Raw genomic sequence first — 24,929 nt, forward strand, 5'->3', positions numbered from 1 at the left:
TATTATAAATTTGATGAAGCCATTAGCATTGGTTATTACCTCAACATGTTTCTTACATAGTGTTTTTCTCATTGATAATGGAGTCTATGTATTCTTTGGAGGATACTGTTTTCGTTTCCAAACTGTTTGTATCCAAAACTGAATAAATAAATGAAATATATTGTTTTTCTAGGTTTTTTGGAAAGTTTTTCATTATCTTAGCATGATATCGTCAAATTTTCATAAGAGTTTATTGTATTTTTTTAATCGTATTCGAGAGGGACTTTCAAAAATTCCGTACATTGAACAATTTTGTATTCGTCTTCAGAATTATGTCTCATATGGGCATTAGAAGAAATAGAGAAAATAGGGGGTATTGGGATATTGAGTTAAAAAAATATTTCTCTTGCTTATAGTAGGAGTAAAAACACCAAAAAGCAAATCACTTTATTGTGAAATAAGATTTTTTCTGAATTTCTGAAACTGTACTAACCATATCACCAACAACAAATAATTACATGACATAAAACATCGATGAAAATTAAAATTCCAATAGAATTGATAAAAATGCTATTTCCAAGACTTCTCCAATTAATGCAGTTCAAATACATTAACTCAAAAACTGATTGACTTTAATGGTACAGAAAGGTATATTTGATGAAACTAATTTCAGAAAAATTAAGATAAATCAATATCGAACTGAATAGTGCACTATAATATAGACCCACGAGGTATATGATCACCTGAATGTTTGAATATTTTTGTAAAATCCAGTTACTCTTCTGAAAGTGAGCCAGAATAGTAGAAGTGTTTCGCTCATTAGAATCCAACTTCGGAAAAGAACATTCTTTTGTTTCACCACTTTCATTGTCAAAAAACAAAGCTCTCTAATTATACGCAAAATTGAACCTTCCACGTCACTGCCTCCATTGCATTGAACGATATAAAAGCTAAATGTGAAATCGATGTGATTTTTGCTAGAAACCCATCGATAATGCCGGCGTGAATCTTTAATACGATACTTCGAGAGTAGGAAGAAGGAAAGAACTGTCTTATCGCATTTTACAGTAAACCGTTCTACTGGCACTAAGGTTTCCCATCACATTAGTTTCGCTCGTGTTTCACTTTATTAATTCCTCCATTTTCTTTGGCTATTATTGGGCTCATAACGCTTGACTTTCGCCCCCAATTTCCATTTCGGAATTTTCAATGCGGCCTTTCACATATTTAATAAATTTAGGTATATCTCCCGTTGCGAACTTGGTGCAGGCTTCCCTTTCTTATCTCCACTGAGTAGGAGTAATAACAGAAATCTTTGAGTTATTGTAGAATATTGAACCCGTTGAATACGGGCTAATGGAAAGGGATGAGATGAATTCACAAACGATACTTATAGCATAGTGAAAACTTCCCTTGAAACTTTCAAAGTTGAAGTACTGTACATAAACTATGCTAAAATTTCTAGCGGACAAAAATTTACAACAACAAATAATGAAGGTAAATGAACTCTAGTGTAAAGCTAAGTTCAAACAAACGTGTATTGTGTGAAGCATAAGTTCAAACACACGCGTATTTTATTTGTGCATATTAATTTTAACCAAAATTCTGATTGGTATTTGACGATTGGTAGAGGGCAGGGCTAGCAGCAATGGTGGGTGTATTGACTATCGTTGTGTTTTATAGAATATTTCCTTGTTTTTCAGGATATATTTCTGTATTTCAGTTTTAAAATCAGTTTGTCAATTTTTTGTAAATGTACTGGTATTGCATTGCAGAATTTTGGACGGAAAAATAGAAACGTTCTTTGGGTTATAGTTTTACAATGCTGTTTTGGTTCCTGTTTTGGCTTTACCAACATTTCGGTGTTTTTAGGTGGAATTAAATTTGAATACCACCAAAACTTTTCCAGACATAAACGATTGTTTTCATTTCGCCAAACTCGCACTTATAGGACCGAAATTTGGTATGAATAAGTATGTAAGTAATTTTATTCATTTCATGTCATTCAATCATTTAGTAACATGATTTGATTTCCCTGTGATTTACAATTCAAATTGTCATTGATAATCCTATCATTGAACCATGTATTAGACAATCTGTAGCCACCTAAGCAAGTCTTGTGTCGTAGCTGTTATAGACTGATATTGGTTGTGTTATATAATATATAATAAAATAAATGCATAAAAATTAAAATGGGTCGTTTGGTTATATATTACTGTCAACCTTAGTTTTAAAACCGCAGTTGGAGAATGAGGAATTCCTCAATTTGGGTTAATACAGCAAATGCAAGTTTGAACAAAATAAAGTTGAGTTTAATTCATGAGTTTTTCAAATTCACTTCGAAAAGTATTCAAATTGATGTTTCAAATGTTGGGTTTTCATTTTTAAAGGGATTTGTTTCTAATTCACATATTGGCAACAGCGCCTATATCAAGTTGAAATAATTTATACGTACCTAGATATTCTACTTAAAAAAAGGAAAATTATCTTTAAAAATCAACAATTAAGGCAAAATATAAATTATAGTTCAATACCACCTCCACAAGCCACATAAAAAACAGTTGTTTTGTTATTTATTTATGTAGAGGAAGATAGGTTAGGTGCACAAAATGTCATATATCACAGAATGTCTCGAAAGTTGGAATATAAGTAAACAGAACAGCACGCCTCTGAAATATGTCGTCTTTGTTTGTCTCATACAAGTAACAGATTCATTGTCCGATGTTGCCAAATGGTGAAATAGAAACGAATCCCTTTAAATATTGAATGCATTATTTCATTCCACATTTCCCATTATGGCTAGAGAGAGGTATTAAGAAGAGAGAGAGCAGGTAATTTAACTCAAACATTTTCAAAGATATCCTGGAATTGATGATAATGATTTCTAATGGTAACTTTCAGTTCATTTTTTAATTTACAGTAATTATTAATATTCTTTATATGGAGTGGCAACTTATTGTATAATTTCTGGCCAAAATAAGTTAAAAATTTCTGGTTATGACTAAATCTACATTGTGTTATTGTAATTGCTTGGTTGGAGGAGGCGTATAATTTTGAACTTTGAAAAAACCACTTTGTTCGTAGAGTAACTCTGTAGAATATCTCCTACTCTTCTTCAAATCGATTTCGATCAGTGTATTTTGTATAACGTCAAGATTATGTAGTGATGTTTTGCAGTATCTTCTATGTCTTATATAGTGCCCTTCACTCAGAAAAATGGTTGTAAGAATAGGCCTGATACTATTAATTTTATCCCATATTTAACCATCAGTGTACATTTCTCTCCTAAGTTTGTTGAAAAGGAAATTGTGGAGCATACGGATTTCCATCCACGAATTTTTTTGCGATTTTCTCGCACAGCAAACTACACCTTTACTCATGAACATTAAGGGCTAAAATTTTCACAAAAAACTGGTGGAATACTTGAACTTCATGATGACAAACAAATTTGCAGAAGACGCGACTTTGAACATTACACTTTTTGGAGTGCTACGATGCCGAACGGCTGAAAAAAATTCTTTGAAATTGCAGCGCTCAAAAAAAATTCATTTTTTCGTCAATTCTGAACTGATTTTGATATTTTTTTTATTCTGGGGTAGCTTCTGGAAATAATAACATTTGAAGTATTAGTTATGTCAAAAATGATTAATTATGGTGTTGACTACTTCTGTTGAAGAAATGACTTTCAGAACTCAAAAAAAAGCTCCACTACCCACTCAATTTTCCATTTTTTGTAATTTTACTGTAAATAAAATACTGCGTTGAAATAAGAAGTTATTCATGATAACAAATTAAGAGAGCAGCAAAATTTTAGTAAAATTGCGGGTTCGACCACACCATAACGCATGGTTTGGAAGTGATATTATTTCCATTTTGAAATGAATAATTGAAACTCTGCTTGCAGTTTTTCTTACATTACCCGCAAACTATATTACTTCCGGTACTATATTACCGATACTATATTACCTCCGAAACCAATTAATCATTCGATGGAGAAAGACACGGCAAATTTTGCGTTATGTTAATGAATAAAGGGTGGCAAATTTTTGATAAAAAAATTTCAGCTCCTGATCAAGTTAAAATGCTCTCATTTTGTGTGTTGGTAGTAAGTCGATATTTTGAATATTTTCAATGTTATATGCGTGAAACACGCTCTGAAAATGATATACTTTTTAAGGTGCCATTTTGTGGATAATTTTTTTTAATGGGGTTTTGTTTATTCTGAATTTCAGCCTAATAGGTGTTATTTTAGCGAAATGAAAACTATTTGAAATTCCTGTCTTTTTTTTAATGCCTATATCTGACCACTATTTTGAATTGCGTATCCGACCAATTTTTGATCGGATTTATATTCGTTTTCAAAAGCTTGACAAACTCTGGAAACAGCATTTTTTTTATATATATGAACATATTTTCCATGTTTTAGTAATGTACCCAGTGTACAAAATGGAAAATCTATCCCTCCACGCTATTTGTAATGATTTTATCTACGGAAAAACATTGTTTTAATCCTGCATATGGTTTATTTCCCTTCATGGATATCATGCTTGGGTTAAGATGACTTTTAAGTCTGATATAGGTTAGGTTAGGTTAGGTCCAAAGTGAGTGGGTCTATTCGACTCTCCAGCGCAACCCGCAAGGGTTTATTGTGGCTCACACCTATTCACACTCGACCAAATAAACCCAGCTTCTTAACGAAGCCGATTAGTTTGTATGGTGAGTGGTCTTTCAGGTCAGATGGGAAGAGTACGGCACTGCCGAACTCTAAAAACCTGATTAGGTCCCCAGCGGGGAAGGCACAAAGTATAAGCTCTGCTGTTTCATCTTTAATGAGGTAGTCGGGTGGTCAAGGTGCAAGATTCCCCCTTGATACCCGCAACAACCTTTTCGTATGAGGGTTTTTGAACGTCAGCTGCACCTGACGATGCGTTAGATTCAACCGTGCAGGGCTTTTTCGCCTCTGGTTTTGGTGAATCATCACTTGAGCGCTAACGTTTGCTAACCTGCTCATGGGGGGTTTGTTCCTCCACCTGAGACAGATTCTGCGTACGCCGCTCAAGAATTTGGTGCAAGGCGGTTTCATAAAGTACCCCGTAGTCTCTTGAGGAGACTACTCAGTCGTTTCCTGGCTGCACCACCAAACCTTTTTTGTAGGTTCAGTTATTGGATCAGGAGTTGGAGAGTTGAGAAGCTCGCTCCTTATTTAAATTTACAGGGAGGTCAGTTGGAGTCGTAAGCTCGACATCCATCTCCTCTGTAGACTCGCTCCTGATCTGAATTTACAGGGAAGTCAGTTGGATTCGTAAGTTCGACATCCATCTCATCTGTAGAATCAGCATCAGAAAAAATTTTTAAGTTTACTCTGTCTATAAAAGTCCCACGAGTAGCTAGGGAAAGAAGGTCAATCACGTCAGAGCCCTGCATTACCGTGATAAGGCGGTGCTACGACGAGAGGGCGCCCGGTATCTCGAAGGTTCCGTAGAGACAACTGATAGGCTCAGTGTCATTCATCCTCTCGGCACGGATGCCATTGAGGTCTATATGTCAAGAATTGTAAAAAGTCGCCAACATTTCATAATATGAAAGCAATTAAAATGGCGAAGCAATATACTTGTACCAATCGCCGCATCAAGTTGATGTATGAATGCTTCTCTCCAATTTTTTATGTCTTACCTTTCCTTCTTCTCTGTGTATTTTTTTTCTGTGACGTATTGAGAGATAGTAATAGATTTATATTGAGTAATCATTATATGAATGCATCATCTACTTCTTGGACAAAATGTGGCTAATCGATAGATACAGATATGGAGGAACCTTTTTTCGAGATGCGTTTTTAGACGAGTTATGTACAATATACGTGCACCCTTTGGTAAAGAGAAACAACTAATTATTACCCAATTTGTATTACAGGTGGTTACTTTGAATTTCATTCAGTTCACACTGACTACCAAAAAGACTTATGTGCTGGTATATTAATGTAATTTTTTCTTATAGTCGAATCTGACGCACCTCCCAAGAAACACTTTCGTCCCAGGAATAGGAATGGGAATCGCCAAATGTCCTTACGATCCTGCGGATAATTCGACCGCCGTTTGGGTAGAGAAAGGTAATCCTGGAGACCTAGCAGGTCTCTATTCGGGAACCAATGCCGAATTTACGAAAGCCGACACAGTAATCTTTAGAACAGATCTTCATAATCTCACTACAGGCAGAAAGGAGTACAGTTTCAAGAGAACCCTCAAATATGACTCCAAATGGCTGGACAGTGAGTATTTTTTACTTTTGATGTTTTTTCTGTAAATGCTTCAAAATGATTTATACCACCACAGAAATAAGGATTGTTGAAAGTAGTAAAATGATATAATACATTCGAAGATGACTCTTCAACTAAATCTTATCCTACGTTTTGAGTCAAGTATATAATATCATTTCAGGCATTTTGATGGAGTTTATTTGATAACATCAGAGAGAATGAAAATAGCACAACGGAACATTCAAAAAATCAATATTGGATTGTACAACGTCTTGTTCGATATAGGATCATGTAACAGGATTTTTCTTCGAGTGTAAACAATATGGTTAGACATATTTTTTACAAAAATTCATCGACAAATCTTGAAGTTGAAATTGTAAAAATATGAAGTTCATTAATTTCATTCTATATTTAGATTATTTGTATAATCGTATGATAGCAATACATCATAGACCAACTAGTGATGAATGTCTCAGAATACTATCTGGATTTTTGTCATAGTCAAAAGACCTGTTGATAATGGATATTCATCAGTTTTGTAACTCTTAAACCTTCAGTGTATTTTACTTATAACTCTTCTTGATATTAACACTTCTGCCAAAATCATTCAACTAATGATTTGCTACTTTCTTGATGTCAGAAGAAACTTGATTTTTTCACCGTTTTTCTCGACACTAAATCTTTTGATAGTTCTCACTAGACATTTTACTCATGTGATACGTCACATCGACAGTAACGTATATTAAATGCCGTTACCACCATTTTTCTTCAACCCTTCCACTTGTTTCCCTTTTTTTGACAATAAATTCAACATTGGTTTTTTCTTTTGAAATGGTAGTTTATACTATGAAAGGTTTTCCAATCAACGGTCCTGATTTTCCAACAATTGAGAAAAAAGATATTTAGCTATATCCTCGCTAAGAGATTTGCTCCCTTTTTTGTTTATCTTGTTGTAATTTTTTACTCGCATCGTGGTTTGGTACTTTATTTCTATTTGGTAGAAGAATTATAATGATAATGATAATGAAGTAGTTGACTCTTGAGATCAAGCATGGAAGGCAACTCATTTATTCAATTTTACGAATCAGTAGACAGTTGTCCAGAAAATCTTGCGAAGAAAAGTGGATTAGATAATATAGGAAACACTTGCTACATGAATAGCATTTTAATAGTTTTTTCATGACGAAGAATTTCAAGAACGAGGTTTTGTTCACTGTGGTTCTGGCGTTGAATCTGATCATTATTACGCATTGGTCAAAGACGAAACGCACTGTTTAAGTTGGACGATAGTCGTGTCACTAAGTGTTCTGGCGATGTCTTCAATTTATTAGAGCCTCTGGAGACACCCTTCATTTTGTTTTATGAAAGAGAGGACATTGGCAGATCAAGATCTTCAGATGATATGGTGCTGCAGGATTTTCCGGATTTTCCTGTAGCTGAAAAAGCAAATGCGCCAATGAAGTCGCCCGAAGCGCCAATTAATTTTTGTTGTTGTTTCATAATTTCATGATATGTATTACTTTCTTCGGTAGCCGGGTCGGTCGGTAGACGGTCAGTTCGACGTGGTTGCTTTGTTAACTCAATCGAATCGATTGCCGTGTTGGTCGGTGGTTCAAGCCCCAGGCTGTATAATCGATTTTTACTTGCTGTCGTCCAACCCGTGTTAGGAATCCAGGAGGTAAGACCTCATTTATCCTTAGCTCGCACAAGTCTCGACTTCTGAGGGTTGTCGTTTGTAGAGGTGCGACAGCTGGTTAACGGAAAAACAGATTTTTAACAGATTTTTTAAAGTATTCAAATATTTTTTCAGAAATTCTTCTTGAAACGTTTATAACAACTAATTTTATTTTGAAAGGTATCGCAAATTATTTTTTTAGGGAAATCTTTCTTTTTCGCAGAAAAGTATTCTCTTTATTTGTGTTCCTTGAAAGTAGTTTTCATTCACGTACCATAATAGCTTATACAATGTGGAAAGAAAGTTGAGTTTTATATATAAATAAATAACTTAGTCGATAAATCACACATTATATCATTTCATGCAGACATTATCGTAATTTTTATGCCCGATTCTCCCCGAATGCTTGTACAGGTGAACGGAAACACAAATTTACGTGATATATTGATTATTTTGATCAAACTGCTCGGAATTCATTCATGCGGTAAAATTTTCCAGGCATTTAACTAATATCCTAACGCTTACGCAAGTTTCATACGGTCTCAACGTCATTACGCAAAATACATGGCTACACATTTTGTGGTTATTGGGGTGAAAATAATTACAAACTGCTGGGAAACCCTTCGTGATAGAAGGATGAATCGCTTCGAGGAATATAATACATTTAAGCATTTTCTGGGACAACTCCAAAAAGGTTAATTTTCAATGTTTGAATTGAATGGGGAAAATTTTTTACCCACTTTTATAAACATTCAGTTCAAAATATGAATTGAAGAGATATATTTTAAGGAGGAATCAGTTTCTACAATATAAACACGAAAATACCATGGTGCAGAAACAGAAGTAGAAAGACAAAATCAAATTTGTGAGTCCCATACATTTGAACAAACTTTAAATTTTTAATTATTAAAAATTTTGATTGACTACCTGGACTTAACTGAGGAATCGGAAAATCTGGACTAATTTCTCAATTTGTAAATTCGGACAATTTGATGTAATCTACATCATCATACACAAAAAGTTGGGGATTCATCCTTTAGCACTTGTACCAAAATTTATATACTCAAAATATAATATTGAAACTGTGGTTGACCTGTGAATTCGCCATATTTTGACTGAGATATTCAACCTACGATTCTTCCTCAGTGACAACAATTTTGGGATACATAGGTAACTGTACGTTGGCATTGTTGAGAAAAACTACCGAAAAACTCGAATAAATGAGGGCGTATTTCAGGGTTGGCCTGATTCAAATCAAATGATTTGAATACAGGGTGTCCCTCGGAATGAATAGATGGGGACAAAATATCACCAGTACTTGTTCCTCAAATCCTTTGTTATCAAGTTACGGGCCCTCAAAGTTACAAAATAAAAAATGTTTTTCGTTTATAACTTTTCAAGTGAATATTGAAAATCAACCAAATTTTGGTGATTGACTAAACAAATGAATTGCTCTGATGAGCTTTCATTTTGGAGTCAGTTTTTGGGGTACAAAGTCAGGAACGGACTACCCTGATGGTCCACACCCCAAAACTTTGAAATGACAGATATTTTTCAACAAAATTAGGTTACAAGGACAATTTTTTGAATAAAAGTAATTCTTTCCTGACTTGTAGCACAACAACTGAATCCTACATGAAAGCTCATCAAAGCAATCCATTTGTTTAGTCAATTACAAAAATTTGGTTGATTTTCAATATTAACTTGAAAAGTTATCAAAGAAAGACATTTTTCATTTTGTAACTTTGAGGGCTCGTAACTTGGTAACGAAGGATTTTAGGAACAAAAGTTATATGAACCGAACCACAAAACTGTACACACCTCAGCAACTTTTGATGCAATACTCTTTGGAGTATTGTTCTCATGTATGGAGCTACGCCCTTAAACATACCCTGAAGCCGCTGGATTCCATCCAGAGAAGGGTCATCCGCCTGATTGGAGACGCGAACATCACTTGCAACCTTGATAGTCTGGAACATCGAAGATGTACATATCAGAAATTCGCGACGGACTATGGCTGCTCATCATTTTGAGGTTAAACTCACTGCACCTCGAACTTCACTGTTTAATATCTCTTTCATTTGGAGAACTACGTTTATATGGAATAAACTTCGTGAGAACGTTTTTCTAAATGCATTTCATTTACAGCGATTCAAATCCAATGTGAATCACTACTTTCGCACAGGCACCGCTCTTAGAGCGCATTAAGGAATTACCTGTAGTGCCCTGTAGTGTCCTTGAAAAAAATTAAATTATTATAAATGTTTTTTTTTTCGATTTCCGGAAAAAACGAAACTTCAAAAAACTATGTATTTGCACATACGACCCTGTATAAATCATTCGCATGCATAGTGTCACAACAAAGTTCAAAACTATAATTCTGGAGAGAAATTTCCCTAAGATCTTCAAAATCGCATTTCAATATCTAATTTAATTTTTAAGAGGTGAGGAACGACTTTTCTCAATTTCACATAATCGTTTCACAAAAGACAGTACAAATAATGAAATCACAATACGAATTCTATCGCATCGCTCCAAACAACTTTATCCACGATACAGGTTTAATTTGATACTCATTGATTTTCTTCAGTAATTCTACTATAAGAATAAATTTTCGGTCAGTCACACTCAATATGCCAGAATGAATTATTGTCAAGAAAAGTGTTGAATATCACTGGAGTTTTATCCCAACAACCAACTGAGTTGAATTTAATCTTCCTTTTGAAGATGATCACATGGTGACCGAAACACGTGTCGAGGTGTTAAAAAAACGGTTTGGTGTTGGAATAAAACTCCAGTAATATTTATTACAACACCAAAGGTTCCATACAGTGCATCACAAGAAAAGTGTTGTGGTAATTGCTTCAGCTGTATGCAAAAGTATACCAATAATTTATAATAATCATGAGAACCAATCATAATATTATTAATATTTTCCCATATAATCTTCAATTTACGCCCACCTCGATGTAGTTAATTTCTTTAAGTTCTTGCACTGCTTGAGGCGTTACTTGGTTTTGTAATACATCTCTTTATTATCCTGTGAAAAATTCCAACGTCTCCTTTATAAAGAAATTACAGACGTCTTGCATGGGTACTCACAATGTCTCAATTCAGTATCAATTTACATTTTCATGAAGTTCTCCTTTCTCAAATAATTTGCATATATAAGAAAGACATCCTCTGAGTTTAAATAACAAGGTATGATCGTTTAGTATGGTATAAAATATTTGAACCCGGGAATAATATGTATGTAAATGTACTGTGAAATGAAGAGAGTTCGGAAATTATGAGGGAACTTTTGCTAAAAAGAATTTCTAATAAAAATTCGTAACCTGTTACATCTGAATATACCAGGACAGTTGAACAAGTAAGTTGCTGATTTTATGTGAATATTTGTGTAGACAATTGAGAGATTTTAAAGTAAGTTTCGTCATTTCAGTTCATACGATTCAGACACAGAAAAAACTCGAGGTAGATATGATACGTATATGTTGAACAATTTTAGCAGAATATGTTATACAATGTGTAGATCAATTGGCGATTTGAATCTTTGAGTTCTATGATATTCTAATATTAGCTAGGGAGGGTGCCCACGTGACATTGATGACTTGAGACTGATTTGAGAATGCTGTGAAGAATTGAAAAAACTGACGAGTCGGAATAAATTGACTCTATACTGGGTGCCTGGAAACTCACGAAACACAGGCAATGAGTATGCTAGACTCGGAAGATCAGCTCCATATATTGTCTTAACCAGGTGTGGGAATACCAAAATTGATAGTAAGAAATAGTAAAGGGATAGTTTGAAAAAACTGAAGAACTGCTTCAGCATAGCAGGTATGGACTAGGAGTAATGGTAGGGCTGCTCGCAGAACATTTTCTGTTTAGAGAACACTTGAACAAATTAGGGTTGTAAAATGGAGACGTTAGCTGCAGGAGTGCAATAAAAGGACACAGACAGCTCGTCACGTTTTATGTGAATGTGTGACACTGGATAACAAGGCAGACATTGGATCACAGATTCACAGATGGACAATGAAAATGTACCCTTTTCATGATTTTCCTCTACCCAGAAAATTCAAATTTATGTAGGAACATGTTTGTTTTCCGAAGATTTCTGAAAAGTGGATAAGTGAGGAGGCTCACCATAGCAAACCATAGTGACAAATATTATCTAAAATACTTCTAACGCTAGTTCCACATCAATCTCTCTCTCTCTCTCTTTCTTATGTCAATTAAATAGTGCGGTCGTGAATATTTCCCCCGTCTTAACTTTTGAACGGGGTGTTATAAAAACAGCACCTACCCCGTGAAGAATAGGTACGTATAGAATAGAATACAAATGAAATAAACTGTTTATAAAGACTGTAATAACTTTTCGAAAATGCAAAAAATCTGAAAAATCATTTTAAACTGATAATTCGTATCTCAAAATCTGACAAATCATTTCATTTATTTTTTATTAATCAAAACACTGCACACCCAATACTGGGTATTTGAACTATTAGTACGGGGCAAGATATCAAGGTCGGATGAAACTTGCATGGAAAGCTATGAAAAACAATAGCGTTGCATCCCACGTCGCCGAGAGAGCGCTACCAACTTTTTCTCAAATAGAAAAAGGGCCTTGTGATATTTCTGGAAATCGAAAAAGCCGTCCCTGGGCGAAAAGCAGTTTTACATTCGTTTCGAAGATCTGCAAACAAGCGATAAATATTATAATTTCAAGAAGGAACTATGTTCAACAAAATTTAATGTTCCTGGGGTAATTTTGTTGCCAGCACCTCTTTCTGAAATGAACTGCGGTTGTGTATCCGCACTCTTCAGATGTCACGTATTTATTCAAAAACATCTAGAGGCGTCATATCAAGTGATCTGGTGGGCTCTTCTAAAGTACCACGACTCTTCGTCTACCGGTTTGAATAATTGACAATTCAAATGAGTTTCCAACTGATGTTTCCTATCTGCAAGATAAAAAGTACATCTTTATTATGACAGGCTGGTTCGAAGATGGCTGGATGATAATTATCTATACCGGTGGATAAGTAAACATGGTATCTTAGAATCACTTGCTAAATAACTTGATGTGACTCTTTCAATTTTTGGTGAGGACTTGTGAAATCTAAAATATACATTATCAACCTCAGTCCATTCCAGAGCTCATTAGAATGAGAGGTGTTCCTTACGTAATCACCCTATACATATTTTATAATGTAAGAAATGAATTTGTAAAGAAACTTCTTAGATGAATGGTGAACATTCTAGACTTTAATTGGAATGAATAGTTGATTCGATTTACGAAAATAAATAATAATACCTATCAGATGAGTTATTACAAAAACACACTTTATGTCTTAAAACTATTCATCCCTTCATGACAATAATATATGAAATTTCGAATCACATTTGTTGTTACAAAAATTGGATAGATGAGTATTCCAGAAATACTTTGGTACAATTCATTTCCATGTAATGCTGTTGCATGTAATGTAATGTGTTGAATAAATGGTGTTGGAACCTTAATTTATCACGAATCTACGACCACTAACACTCACAGGGATGATTACGAGGTATTGAGAACATAACTGAAAACTCTTGAAATAACAGAAAAGATTGATTTTGAATTTACGAAACCTCTTGACATACTCCTTCAATTTGCTAAGCGCATGCAACATGTCGTGGTGTAACATCTGCCATACTAACATTCCCTTTTAATACATGTTCAGTTTTCTGATTGACTCGGCCGCTATTCAATAAAAATCCATAGTAATTTCACAAACTAAACCGGAAACGAATGTTATCTTAGTATTTGTAGACATATTATTATTGATGTGGAGGTAATGTATGCTTTAGGTGATTATAATTGAGTATATACTTGAGGTACATAAATGTTGAGTAGACCTAAAAATAATATATACTCTGGGGGTAGTACCTGAGCCGATAGTTCTCACTAGTGATTAGGTGGATTACATATGATATTTTTGGAAAAAAAACTTTGTGAAGATCAAATTGTTTCCGGCGGTTATTTTATCCAGTTGTTTACATATCTGTTGTCAAATTGAATTGAAGTAAACAAATGATGATTTAATAATTTTTCATCTGGCGTGAAATATGAAACTAATTAATTGAATTAATTTACTTGTTTACCTCTAAAATATTTATTACAGCTTTTCTTGGTTTTCATTTCAGCAAAACTATAAAATGTCCAGTCGACAAATCTGGCACTTGGCCTCAATCAATGCTCCGTAGTGAAAAGCCGCTGATGCTTCATCTTCGTTTCATCTACGTTTTGAGTTTGAAAAAATAAAATGTTTTATTTGGTGAGAGTCGCGGGGCTCATATTGATTATAAATTTATCAATAGAGAGGATATACTATTGTTCGTTATAAGACAATAAATGTCTTTTCTTCTATAAATATGAGGAGGTTGGGAAGGGGGAGCTTGGGATGAACACGATACTCTGACTTCAGTAGATCCTTTGACTTTTGAATTTCTATTATGTATTCGAGTTTGGCTACTCAAAATCCAAAAATGATGCTAATTTTCATTATTTTTATTTCATGAAGGATTCTCTCATATTGTTCATATTCGATATAATATAATATATAACCGAATAATTTTAATGTTTTCAGTATCTCAATGTACAATTTGAACCACCCTCGTAACATAATTTGCCCCGGCGACTGCGACCACGCCAGTGTAGACGGTTAGAGATAGTAATCAAAGGCACAAAAACGTGGACCAGTTACCAAGCAAAGGCTGGAAAAAGGGAAAGGAAAAACCGGCAAAATAGAAAAGCTCCCCGTTTTAATTATCCAGTTGCACATGCTTTTGTTTGATGACGCCATTTTCTATAGGCGGCAGATAGGTATTGAGTTGAATTCCGAGAAGTAAAGATGGACTCGAGTGATATGTTCACATTATCGAGACTTTGAAAACCGGTCACGATTACCACATTAGGGATATTACCAATGAAATGAGACATGGCATTATTATCCATTATACCGAAATTAATCGAACTTAGGGAGATTACGTGGGATTGATACAGGACATGCCAATTCGCTTGTAGTAGAGCATCAGTGTTCGACTGATTTGTTTCAACAATATCATATCACACCCAAACACTTGTGACTTTTATTTACTTCTGGACCTTATAATGATGTTGCTCTTTGCCCAGTGTCACAAATTGAAGTCTATGCCCGTTATTGAAGCAAGTAGTCCAGAATACAAAACAAAATAAATAGATTATTTTTATTAGTCAGTGGGCTATGCTTGAAGACAGGCAGTAAACAAATCTAAAGAAATGAACTTTAAATGTTCAAGCCCGTCTCGGATATACCTACACAGTAGGTTGAATGGACTGACGCCTATCAGAAAACAACTACCCCACTGGCTAATACCACGAACAGCGTTGGATTATATCCGACAGGCTTCAGTGCAGGAATCTTCACACAAAATTTCCTGCATATGCAATTGGCAATACAACTGAAAGAGTCGACCTTCAATTTTGGAACGGGCACACTTGCAGACCGGTTTCGGGCTCATTAGCCACTCGTCAGTGCAAGATAGTGACCATCATCGACCTAAAGTCAAGGATATTCCATTATTGAAAATCGAAATTCTTTCAGAGCGAACATAAAAAATGTCACTCCATTTAGTGGACGAGGTACTAACCAACTGCATATCCGAAATTTGCCCGATTCCTCTGAATAAGGAAGAAAAACTTTCTTATTAGTCAGTGGGCTATGCTTGAAGACAGGCAGTAAACAAATCTAAAGAAACGGGCTTGAACATCAACTGCCAATAAGATTCGGCTTCTGTATTTCATAGCACTTTCACTGCAAAGGAAACTAATTGAAACCAGAGCCGAAAAACAAAGTATTCGTGATTCAACACGAACACGAATGCATTGACATCTCTCCTGTGAAAAATCATTCATTGGAATATTTTGATCTTTCAACTTTTGACTGGAAATCTTCCAATACTGTCATTCACATTCAAATAGATTTAAATATTGAGGATGTAGTGTGGTCGAAGTCAATTCGAATGGCATAAAAACTAATTAGTTACCGAACGTCGGCAGTTTCTTTGCGGTGTGGTGTAATTATAGCACACCGCCCATGCCATACAAAGAAACTGCCAACGTTCGGTAACTATTTAGTTTTTGTGCCATTTGAATTGACTTCGTACACACTATACCTGTACTGAAATTCACTCGACACTAACGTAATCAGTGAGTATGTTACGATAAAAAAAACAGATCCGGTTACAATTTTCCATCCAGCTTGTTAAATCTGGTTCTAGGAATACATAATTGATTCGACAAAAAAGCTCGGCAAATAAAAGAAAAGACACTCGAAAATGATCAATTCATCTGTGCAAACTAAACGTCCGGTTCAATTATCGCACTTTTTTTACCGGTCCAGGTCGGACGGATTTTAAACTTAAATTCCAACGCCGACGGCCGACGTCAGTTTTATCGGGTGTAAAGCTTCACGAGATGAGTAAACGCTTGACGGTGCCGGACACCGGGCGGCATTTGTTAAACGCAAATTCGCCAATCCAATTACCGGTAATCTTCTATCGGGGTGAGCAGTGCGCGAGCTTTAAGATAATTAAATCATAGAGTGCACAGGAGCGGAGCGGATGACGAGGCGACAACCGCGCCTCGCGAGCGGTCACGGTTTTCCCGTGATACTCTGTTTGTGGACCATATTTCATGCGTTGATTGATCGTGGAATACGGCTGATCTGTTGTTGAATGCTTTTTTTAGTCGTTTACTTTGGGTAATAAGCGAGATTGCAGTTGTCTGGTATTTAACTGATGCGGCAGCGTCTGGAAAAAACATAAAGTGGTAGAACTCACCATATAGTTGTCAAGGCTTTCATAATATGTATCAATCACCAATCCAGATGTACGAAGAAGAGATGGATCATTTTTTATCAGTACCATAAAAAAAGAAATGAATTGTAATTATGATTTCAGTTTCTTTAATTTTTTTGGAAAGTATGTTAAAATTTAGTAGTTTTGTCGAGCTATCATAATGATCGATTATTGTAAATCTATTGAAAACACTTTCCCCACACCAGAACAAAAATTACGGTCCCTCGACGCGCGTTTTCCTAACTTGAACTTTATTTCTCAAATGCATTATTCACATATACACGTGTTCGTGTAAAAGTTATCAGGAATCAGTTGTTTTTATAGTTATGCAAGTGTGATTATATAAAATTAAAATTTTCAGTAGTTTAACTGGTAATTAAATATTTGCTACTGTAATTATTCAGAAACATCAACAATGTTTCCTAATAGCATATTTATTTATTCAAAGACACAATTAACACAGTTTCAGAAAACTTAGTGCTTCGATTTGTGTCATATTTATTAATATCTAATAGGAAAATATATTTTTTATGAAACCAATTTCTCTATCTTTCTCTCAATTCTGCACCTTCATAATTTTCAAGATAAGCTTCTATGCAATCTCACCTTCTTTTCTCAGCATCTCTCTATGTTTTTCTATTTTCGTCTGAAGAGATGGTGTTTTTACGAGGTGTCAACCACTGAAACAAAAATCAGTTTGAATTACCTAACATACATATATAACTGAATTGATTAATTAATTTAACTGTGACTACTAATGTATACTGATATTGTCACAACAACTAATAACGGTCACGAACTAGCGAGGTAGCATAAATTCTATATGATTATTTTGAATCGTAGCTCGCATAACTTTAAATATGTTTGATCTGTATTGTAAGTGGATATGCATAAAACAGGATGTCAATTTGAAAACTTACCATCCTTAATATTTTCCTTCCAGTACATAATATGAAAAATCGAACCATTATTGGTCTTTTATTTGTTGAATAAAACTTGACTGTCAAATTTATTTTCAAGGGGGACACTTTAAATGAATATGGTTCAACTCTCCTAGGAGAGTTTCAAGGGCGTTTAATTCTCTTTCCAACGATACCTTAGTTTATTATTTTTTGATAGCAGTTTTCGATAAATGATGAGTAAAAGTGAAAATAAAAGAATTAACGTAAAAACCCAAGCAGACGGATATTTTGGACGACTGTTCGATAATGCATTTATAAAAAGTTGAATTTCTACCAAAAATGTATAATACAAAATAAAAATCAATAAGGAAATGAAATTGTTTCTAAACTAAATAGTTGTAGGAAAAACCCTACAGTTTGTTAAGCAGAAAAATTGTTCGGCAAATACAAATGATTTGGCAGTATTTTTAATTCAGTTTCCTTTGTTTAGCTGTTCAGTGTATCAATTGTGAAAATGATTTATACTCTTCGAGAACGAATTGATTAAAGAAATCCAAATTGTGATGTAAGTCACCGGTATGTGTTTGACTTAGTGACAAAGTTTCCCGAAACTGGTTCGATGAACAATAAAAACAAAAACAACCCCAAAGTTCTAAATGAAAACGCTCAAATTGTGTTGAGATCATTTGCTGGAGTGCCCACTAGCTCCTCATGATCCGTTGCAGAATAGACGGGAATGTCACACGAGACTGTAAGAAAAGCACTGAAAATACATAAATTCCATCCATAAAAAATGCAGATTATTCACGAGCTCCGTGGGGATGATTATATGTAAAAGAGTGAGTTTTGTGAAATCATGACTCATCGAGTCAATGCCATCCCTAATCTTTTGTTAAATATCCGATTCATTTTTATGTTTTGGTTTTTTTGGCCTTTGAAAATGCCGAAATTTTAAGAATGTAAAATATCGTTCACTTCGACTATACCTGATATGCTTGGCGAGACCATGGATCCACCTATAACTCACGAGCTAGAAACTTAAATTTATGCAAATGGTACTAGCTACGCAAAAAATCTGAGAGGATAGGACTGAGAATATGCGCAAAAGACGTTCCCTTCAAAATGAAACAAACTCTAACTATGAGCAATAGTGTATAACTATTTGATTTTGTATATAATTTGCCGTCTGATTTACTTTTGCATATAAACCAGTGTACTGCTCAGGATCATTTTGATAAATTAATAGTTCCTAATTCATAAATCGAAGGTAAAAACATGGGTGTCGGAGGCAAATAGTTTTGAACAGCTTTTGTGTAACGATAATCGAATAATTCAATTGCTCCACGAGATAATTGTGTAATCAACCTCTACTAAATTTTAATGAGAGCTCAAAGTGCCGTGGCAATGTGACAATTCTGTTCGATTTAATTATCCTATTACCGAGGAATTTGAAATTTGCCATCGATTTTGGAACCGGAGCCGCAAAACAATCGTATAGAATTCATTTACATCACGTTTTTGGGCTCGCTTAAAAACATATCAGATTTACAATCTTCAAAGTCACCTGAAAGACTATATATTTTGTACATAAACTTTGATATAATAGCATAGTTCTTTGTTGAATATGAACAATTATTATGTGTTTATGGTTTGTTTATATATTTAATATTCTCTTCTGTATATATAGTAATGTCTTATGTGATACGCATGTAACATTGAAGTACTTCGTTGATCCGTTCAGGTAATAGCTGAACGGGATAGCTATTTTTAATTGATTATTAATGGGCATTTTCTCCTTACGAAAACCCATATACGAGATCCACAAAAAACTGAAACCTTACTTATTCAAGAAAAACAAGAATCCTTAGTCTGTTGCAAAACCAAGCTTCGATATTGACCGCCGAATGAGGAAGTGTCTCTTGCCTTTCTGCAGCTGTCACCGCAAACTTTCAGGTAAATTCATCAAATCTATGCATCATGAAAGACAGGACTCTAGATATTTAACTATGAATGAAATCAGCAAAGGAATATCTTGTAATATTCAAATATATTCATCGGATATCAAACCTATTCAGTGGTATGAAGTTGAGAAAGTGTAACTAAAAAGTAACCAATTCAAAGGTTCAAAGGTTTGATTGAATTCCTGCTCAGAATAGGCTTACCCAGATAAGAGAACACATTCACTCTCATAGTCGTCTAAGCAACAAAATAACCTTTCCGAATATTGTTTTCGAGTTAAATTTATCTATTTCTACTTTCAAACCAGCACACCCATGAAGAAGGCTTTTTCTGTTCTGACTGAATTGCTCATAGTCGATTTTCCTAATTCTATTTGTGTTTGTTCTAAATCAAAGTATTCAGTAGGTTCTACTAATTATTATTAATTAAACGGTTTTATTCAGCTCGCCCTGTTTTTTTTGGGTCAAACTTAGTAATTGAAGTTTGACCCCCTTCCTGTTGAAATATTGATCTGATATTTGGTACACACATTCAGTTCTGATGACAATACAATTTAATAAAATCTGTATCATTGTAAATCCAAGATGGTCGCAACTACGAGACGATGGATTACATATTTTGTCACGATTACAAAAAATGTTGCGGTAATGGACAGCAAAGTGCTGGTTCAGAAAATAGTAAACTTGACTTTATTTTTAAACTCAAAAAAAATAAATTAAGTTAAAAATCGGGAAAGACTTCCACCTACCTGATGAAACCGTTCGGAGCGTCTTCGTCAGCTTCTGGAAGGCTTTCAAACTTGCGATTACCTCAATATGGGTATCAAATAACAGGGTTTGAGTAGTAAAATAGTAGTACACTTTGAAAAAGATGCAAATTCAAGATGACTGCAGCTACAAAAAGGGGGATTACATATTACCTTGTAATACTGAGGCACTAAATAAACTAAAGAGAATGAGAAGAATTGAGTAACCAAATTAGAAACTAAATATTTGAAAATAGAATAAGTGATTGTGGCCAGTGACTGAAAATAATGTCGATGGGTTCAGTGAAGGAGTCTAAAAGAAGAATAAAATCCCTACAGATTTATATTTTCCATATATCTTCATATCTATATCTTCAAAACTATCAAAGTTATAATAAAACTAGGGCTATTCCCGGCCGTACGGAGAACATAATTTATTTTTAATACTTTTCGAATACTATGAATGTTTTAGTTCTTTTTCAATTGTGAGAAAGAATGACAGTAATGAGCCGCCCTAAACTCAATTCAAAAACTTTTCCAGTTTAATTAAAACCAAAACAATACAAAATCAAATTTTGATTTCACCATTGGTAATAATTATGAAATTCAAAAGTTACGTTATTGAAAAAACATTAATAAAAAAACTAAGGGTGTTTTAAAACGACAGGAGAAACTTTCATCATTTATTGTCGGAACGTGCGAAATCACACACATGTGAATTATCGAAAAAGCAAACAACCTAGCACAAAAAACTCTCCCAGGCGATTCCATGTTGAAACCGTATACCCACTTTATCCATCGACGTTATTGAAATACCTCCCTTCTAATTATGCCCGGTACCTCTGCCCTTTTGAGAAATTGGGCAAATTCAGCTCTTTCTCTAACCCACGTAATTCCTAATTGTGACCCTTGTAATTAAAGATGTTGAACGAAAACGTAATTGATTGTCCTTGTAAACGTTTACCCTTCTCGGTGTCCATGGGAACACGCAGGATGGGAGATTATATTCAGTCCAGAATTAGGTAACTGTACACTCAAAGGTGTTTCTGCTTGGGGCTCCTTGTCCGACTAAACGGATTATTGCTACGGGTGTGATTACGGTATATAATGCTCAGGTGTCTTCAGTTTGCGATGTACTGCGACAATCTGGAATCTTGCATTTTCATATACTGGGTATTTGAGTGATAATGGTGATACTGATATTTTTTTATGTTAAAAATATTGGAGATAAATAAAACTTTCATAGTCGCTGATAACTATGTCAGCATTTATTGGCCTTGACCAGCAGGTTTTTATGCTTAATGTTTCTTCTACCACTGCGGTGGACATCATTAGCTAGATTTATACACTCTCGAATAAAAATATTGCATGTTTTATTTCAAGATTTTTTTCATGTTAATTTATTTTCCCTTAACACCTTATTCATTTTTATTGATAAATTTTCAAAGGCCAAAGTATTTTAAGTAAGTTTCCATTCAGTATAGATGGAAGAATGCTTGGACTTAGTCGCCTTTGCCACTATTAATATCTATTATTTTGTTTATTGTTGTCAGAATGACATTTCGAGTACTTTATGTCTTGATTCTATAGTTTTTTTAGTGAAATGCCGCATTTGAGCAAATTAGTTTGTGTTAAAATTGTTACTTTAGTCAATGAGGGATGCAGGCAAGAAGCTACTGCGTGGAGATTGCATATTCATCAATCGACTGTTTCTCGTATTGTAAAGCCATAAAATGAGACTGGAGAGTATAAAAGGCAGCCTGCTCAAGGACGTACGACGCCAAGAGATGACCAATATTTGAAAATTCAATCTTTGCGAAATCGCACGCTTACAGCTCCACATCTCCGAAATGATTTACTGAGCACAAGACAAGTTAACATAAGTGTAATAAAAGGAATAATAACACCCAAAGAAGTTGGTTTGAATCCAAAAAGCCCTGCCAGAGTTCCTAGGCTTCTCCCACGTCACAAATCTAGACGGTTATAAATTGCCATAGCCCATGTCAACTGGAATGGACATCAGCGGGAAATATTCTTTTCACAGATAAAACAAGAATACAGCTATGGAAACCACATGGATGTGGTCGAGTATACAGAAAATCTGGAGAACGTTTCGCAGAATATAATATTGTACATTACGTTAGCTTTGGTGGTGGTTCCATTATGTTGTGGGGTGGCATTAGATGGGATAGTCGCACCGAGCCTTATTGAAGTGAATTTAAGAATGAATGCTGACCGATACATACGCATCATCCTTGAAGAGCATGTTTTACCTTACGGCGGATTTATTGGTTACGACAATTTCGTGCTAATGCATGATAATGCTCGTGCACATGCTGCAAAGTCACCCAGTTTCTTGAAGTTGTTGGACTTGAAACAGTGGAGTGGCCACCAAACAGTCCTGACGCAAATCCCGTAGAACAAATTTTGGACATTCTAAAAAGACATATACGAGCACGAAGTCCAGCTCCTAACTCAAATGCACAGGAAGAATAGAATCGAATTCCACAAGAACCATCAAAAACCTTTTGCGAAGTATGCCCAGGAGTCAGGCTATCGTTAGAGCTAGGGAAGGAAACACTAAGTACTAAACTGTTATTATGTTGCATCAAAGAACTTTCATTTTGTCGTCATAAAGATTCAGACAAATAGAAATAAACATGAATCAAGGCTTGAAATAAAATATTTTATATTTTTGTCTGAGTGTATATTAATTCCCACTTATTTTTGGTTGAAATAATTTCTGTGTTTCTGAGTTTCTATTGTCTCTCTTCCTGTCTCGGATAGTAGCTTTGAGATATATGAACATTTGGGTTCTTTCAATCGCGATAAATTTCTTTTATGTTCGGGAAACCGGGTACTCATACTTCTCTTCATGATTCTAATTAATAATATTCATGACGCAATGAACTCAGTTTATAAACCTGGAATAATTTATTATTTTTGCGGAGATTTCAATCTCGATTTATACTCGAATAGAAATTTAAAATCATTATGTGATCTAATGTCTTGTTATGACCTTCGCTCATTGGTTGGTTGGCTCACAAGAATCACAAACACCAGCTGCACCATAATAAACCAAATTTTTTCGAATTGTACGGACGGGGAATTGTGTTACGTTATAGATAATAATATCTCTGATCATCGCACAGTGTTACTAGAACTCGACGAAAATCTCCATTTGAGGGTAAATAATAAAACGGAAATGAAAAGATCCTTCAATGAGGAAAACATTACAAATTTTAAAGACCTTTTAGAGAGGAAAAATTGGTCCTGCATCTATGCATATGACAAATGTGATGAAGCCTTTCGTCAATTCCATAACATTTTCATGTACAACTTCGAAATTAGTTTTCCTAAACGGAAAAGGTACTTAAAAAGTAAAGATAAAGGCTGGATAGATGAAACAATAAAAAAGTCTAGTTCCTCATTAAAGCATCTTTTTAGTCAAAAGCAAAATAACTGTTTTTTAACTGAAATGTATAAACAAAACAAAAAAAGTCATATAAAACTTATTAATGAAACAACCCTCGAACACTGTGGGGTGTCGTATCAGAACTTTCAAACAAAGGTAAGAAATTATGTGAAAATATCGTTATCAAAAAAGGAGTTCAAACCATTGAAAATCCTTCTCTTATTGTGACTGAACTCAACAACTTTTTTATTGAAGCGCCTCAAGTCTTGGTACAAAGTATTAACGTAGAAGATTATAATACAAACTGCCCTAGCAACATCGGCTTTGACTCTAATCCACACACAATGTTTCTGAAACCATACAGTGAAATGGAATTGCTTGAGTTGATTATTAAAAAAATGAAAAACAAAAAATCATCGGGTATAGATGATATACCTCTTTTTATTTAAAAAAAAATATTGCACGTCATTATTGAACCAATTACATATATAGTGAACCTCTCTTTCCTAACCGGTACTTTTCCAACGGTTCTGAAAGTTGGAAAAGTAATTCCTATTCAAAAAAAAAAACTATCATCCATAGAGAATTTCAGACCAATCACTATTTACCAGAGCTTCTAGGTTTTCGAGTACGCGTTTTTGGAACGCTTAATGGAATTCATAAATTTTCATAGAATTTTAATACCAATGCAACATGGTTTCAGATCAGGAAAATCAACTCAAACTGCTTTACTTAGTTTTTATGATGACCTAGTGAAGTTTATTGATGCGGGCGAGTGCCCTGCTGCAATTTTATGTGATTTAAGCAGGGCATTCGATTGCGTCAATCATGTAAAATTATTGAATATTCTGGAATCTTACGGTCTGAGGGGAAATTCTTTCAATTGGGCTTCTTCGTTTCTCACTAATCGAAATCAATGCGTGTCTCATAAATTTGATTATGGAGATACTATCTGTTCTTCCACATCCGAAATGAAAACGAATCAGGCTGGAGTGCCACAGGGATCCATCCTGGGACCAATTCTCTTCATACTGTATATAAACAATATAGATAGAGAAATTTCATACCCCCTATTTTATGCCTATGCAGATGATATATCGTTACTTATATCTGAT

General features: G+C 34.6%; 1 protein-coding gene across 1 annotated transcript in view; it reads left to right on the top strand.

Moving 5' to 3' along the window:
* Positions 1 to 24,929, top strand: part of Sema2a (Semaphorin 2a) — a 584,325-nt gene that overhangs the window by 546,397 nt on the left and 12,999 nt on the right. Inside the window, exon 6 of the mRNA XM_074177864.1 lies at positions 5,974 to 6,244. Coding sequence (XP_074033965.1) covers positions 5,974 to 6,244 — 271 coding nt within the window. The remainder of the gene's footprint in view (positions 1 to 5,973; positions 6,245 to 24,929) is intronic.

This window comes from Leptinotarsa decemlineata, unplaced genomic scaffold (assembly GCF_025532065.1).
Source record: "Leptinotarsa decemlineata unplaced genomic scaffold, Ldec_3_MD MMD2_tig00003308_RagTag_RagTag, whole genome shotgun sequence".
NCBI lineage: Eukaryota > Metazoa > Arthropoda > Insecta > Coleoptera > Chrysomelidae > Leptinotarsa > Leptinotarsa decemlineata.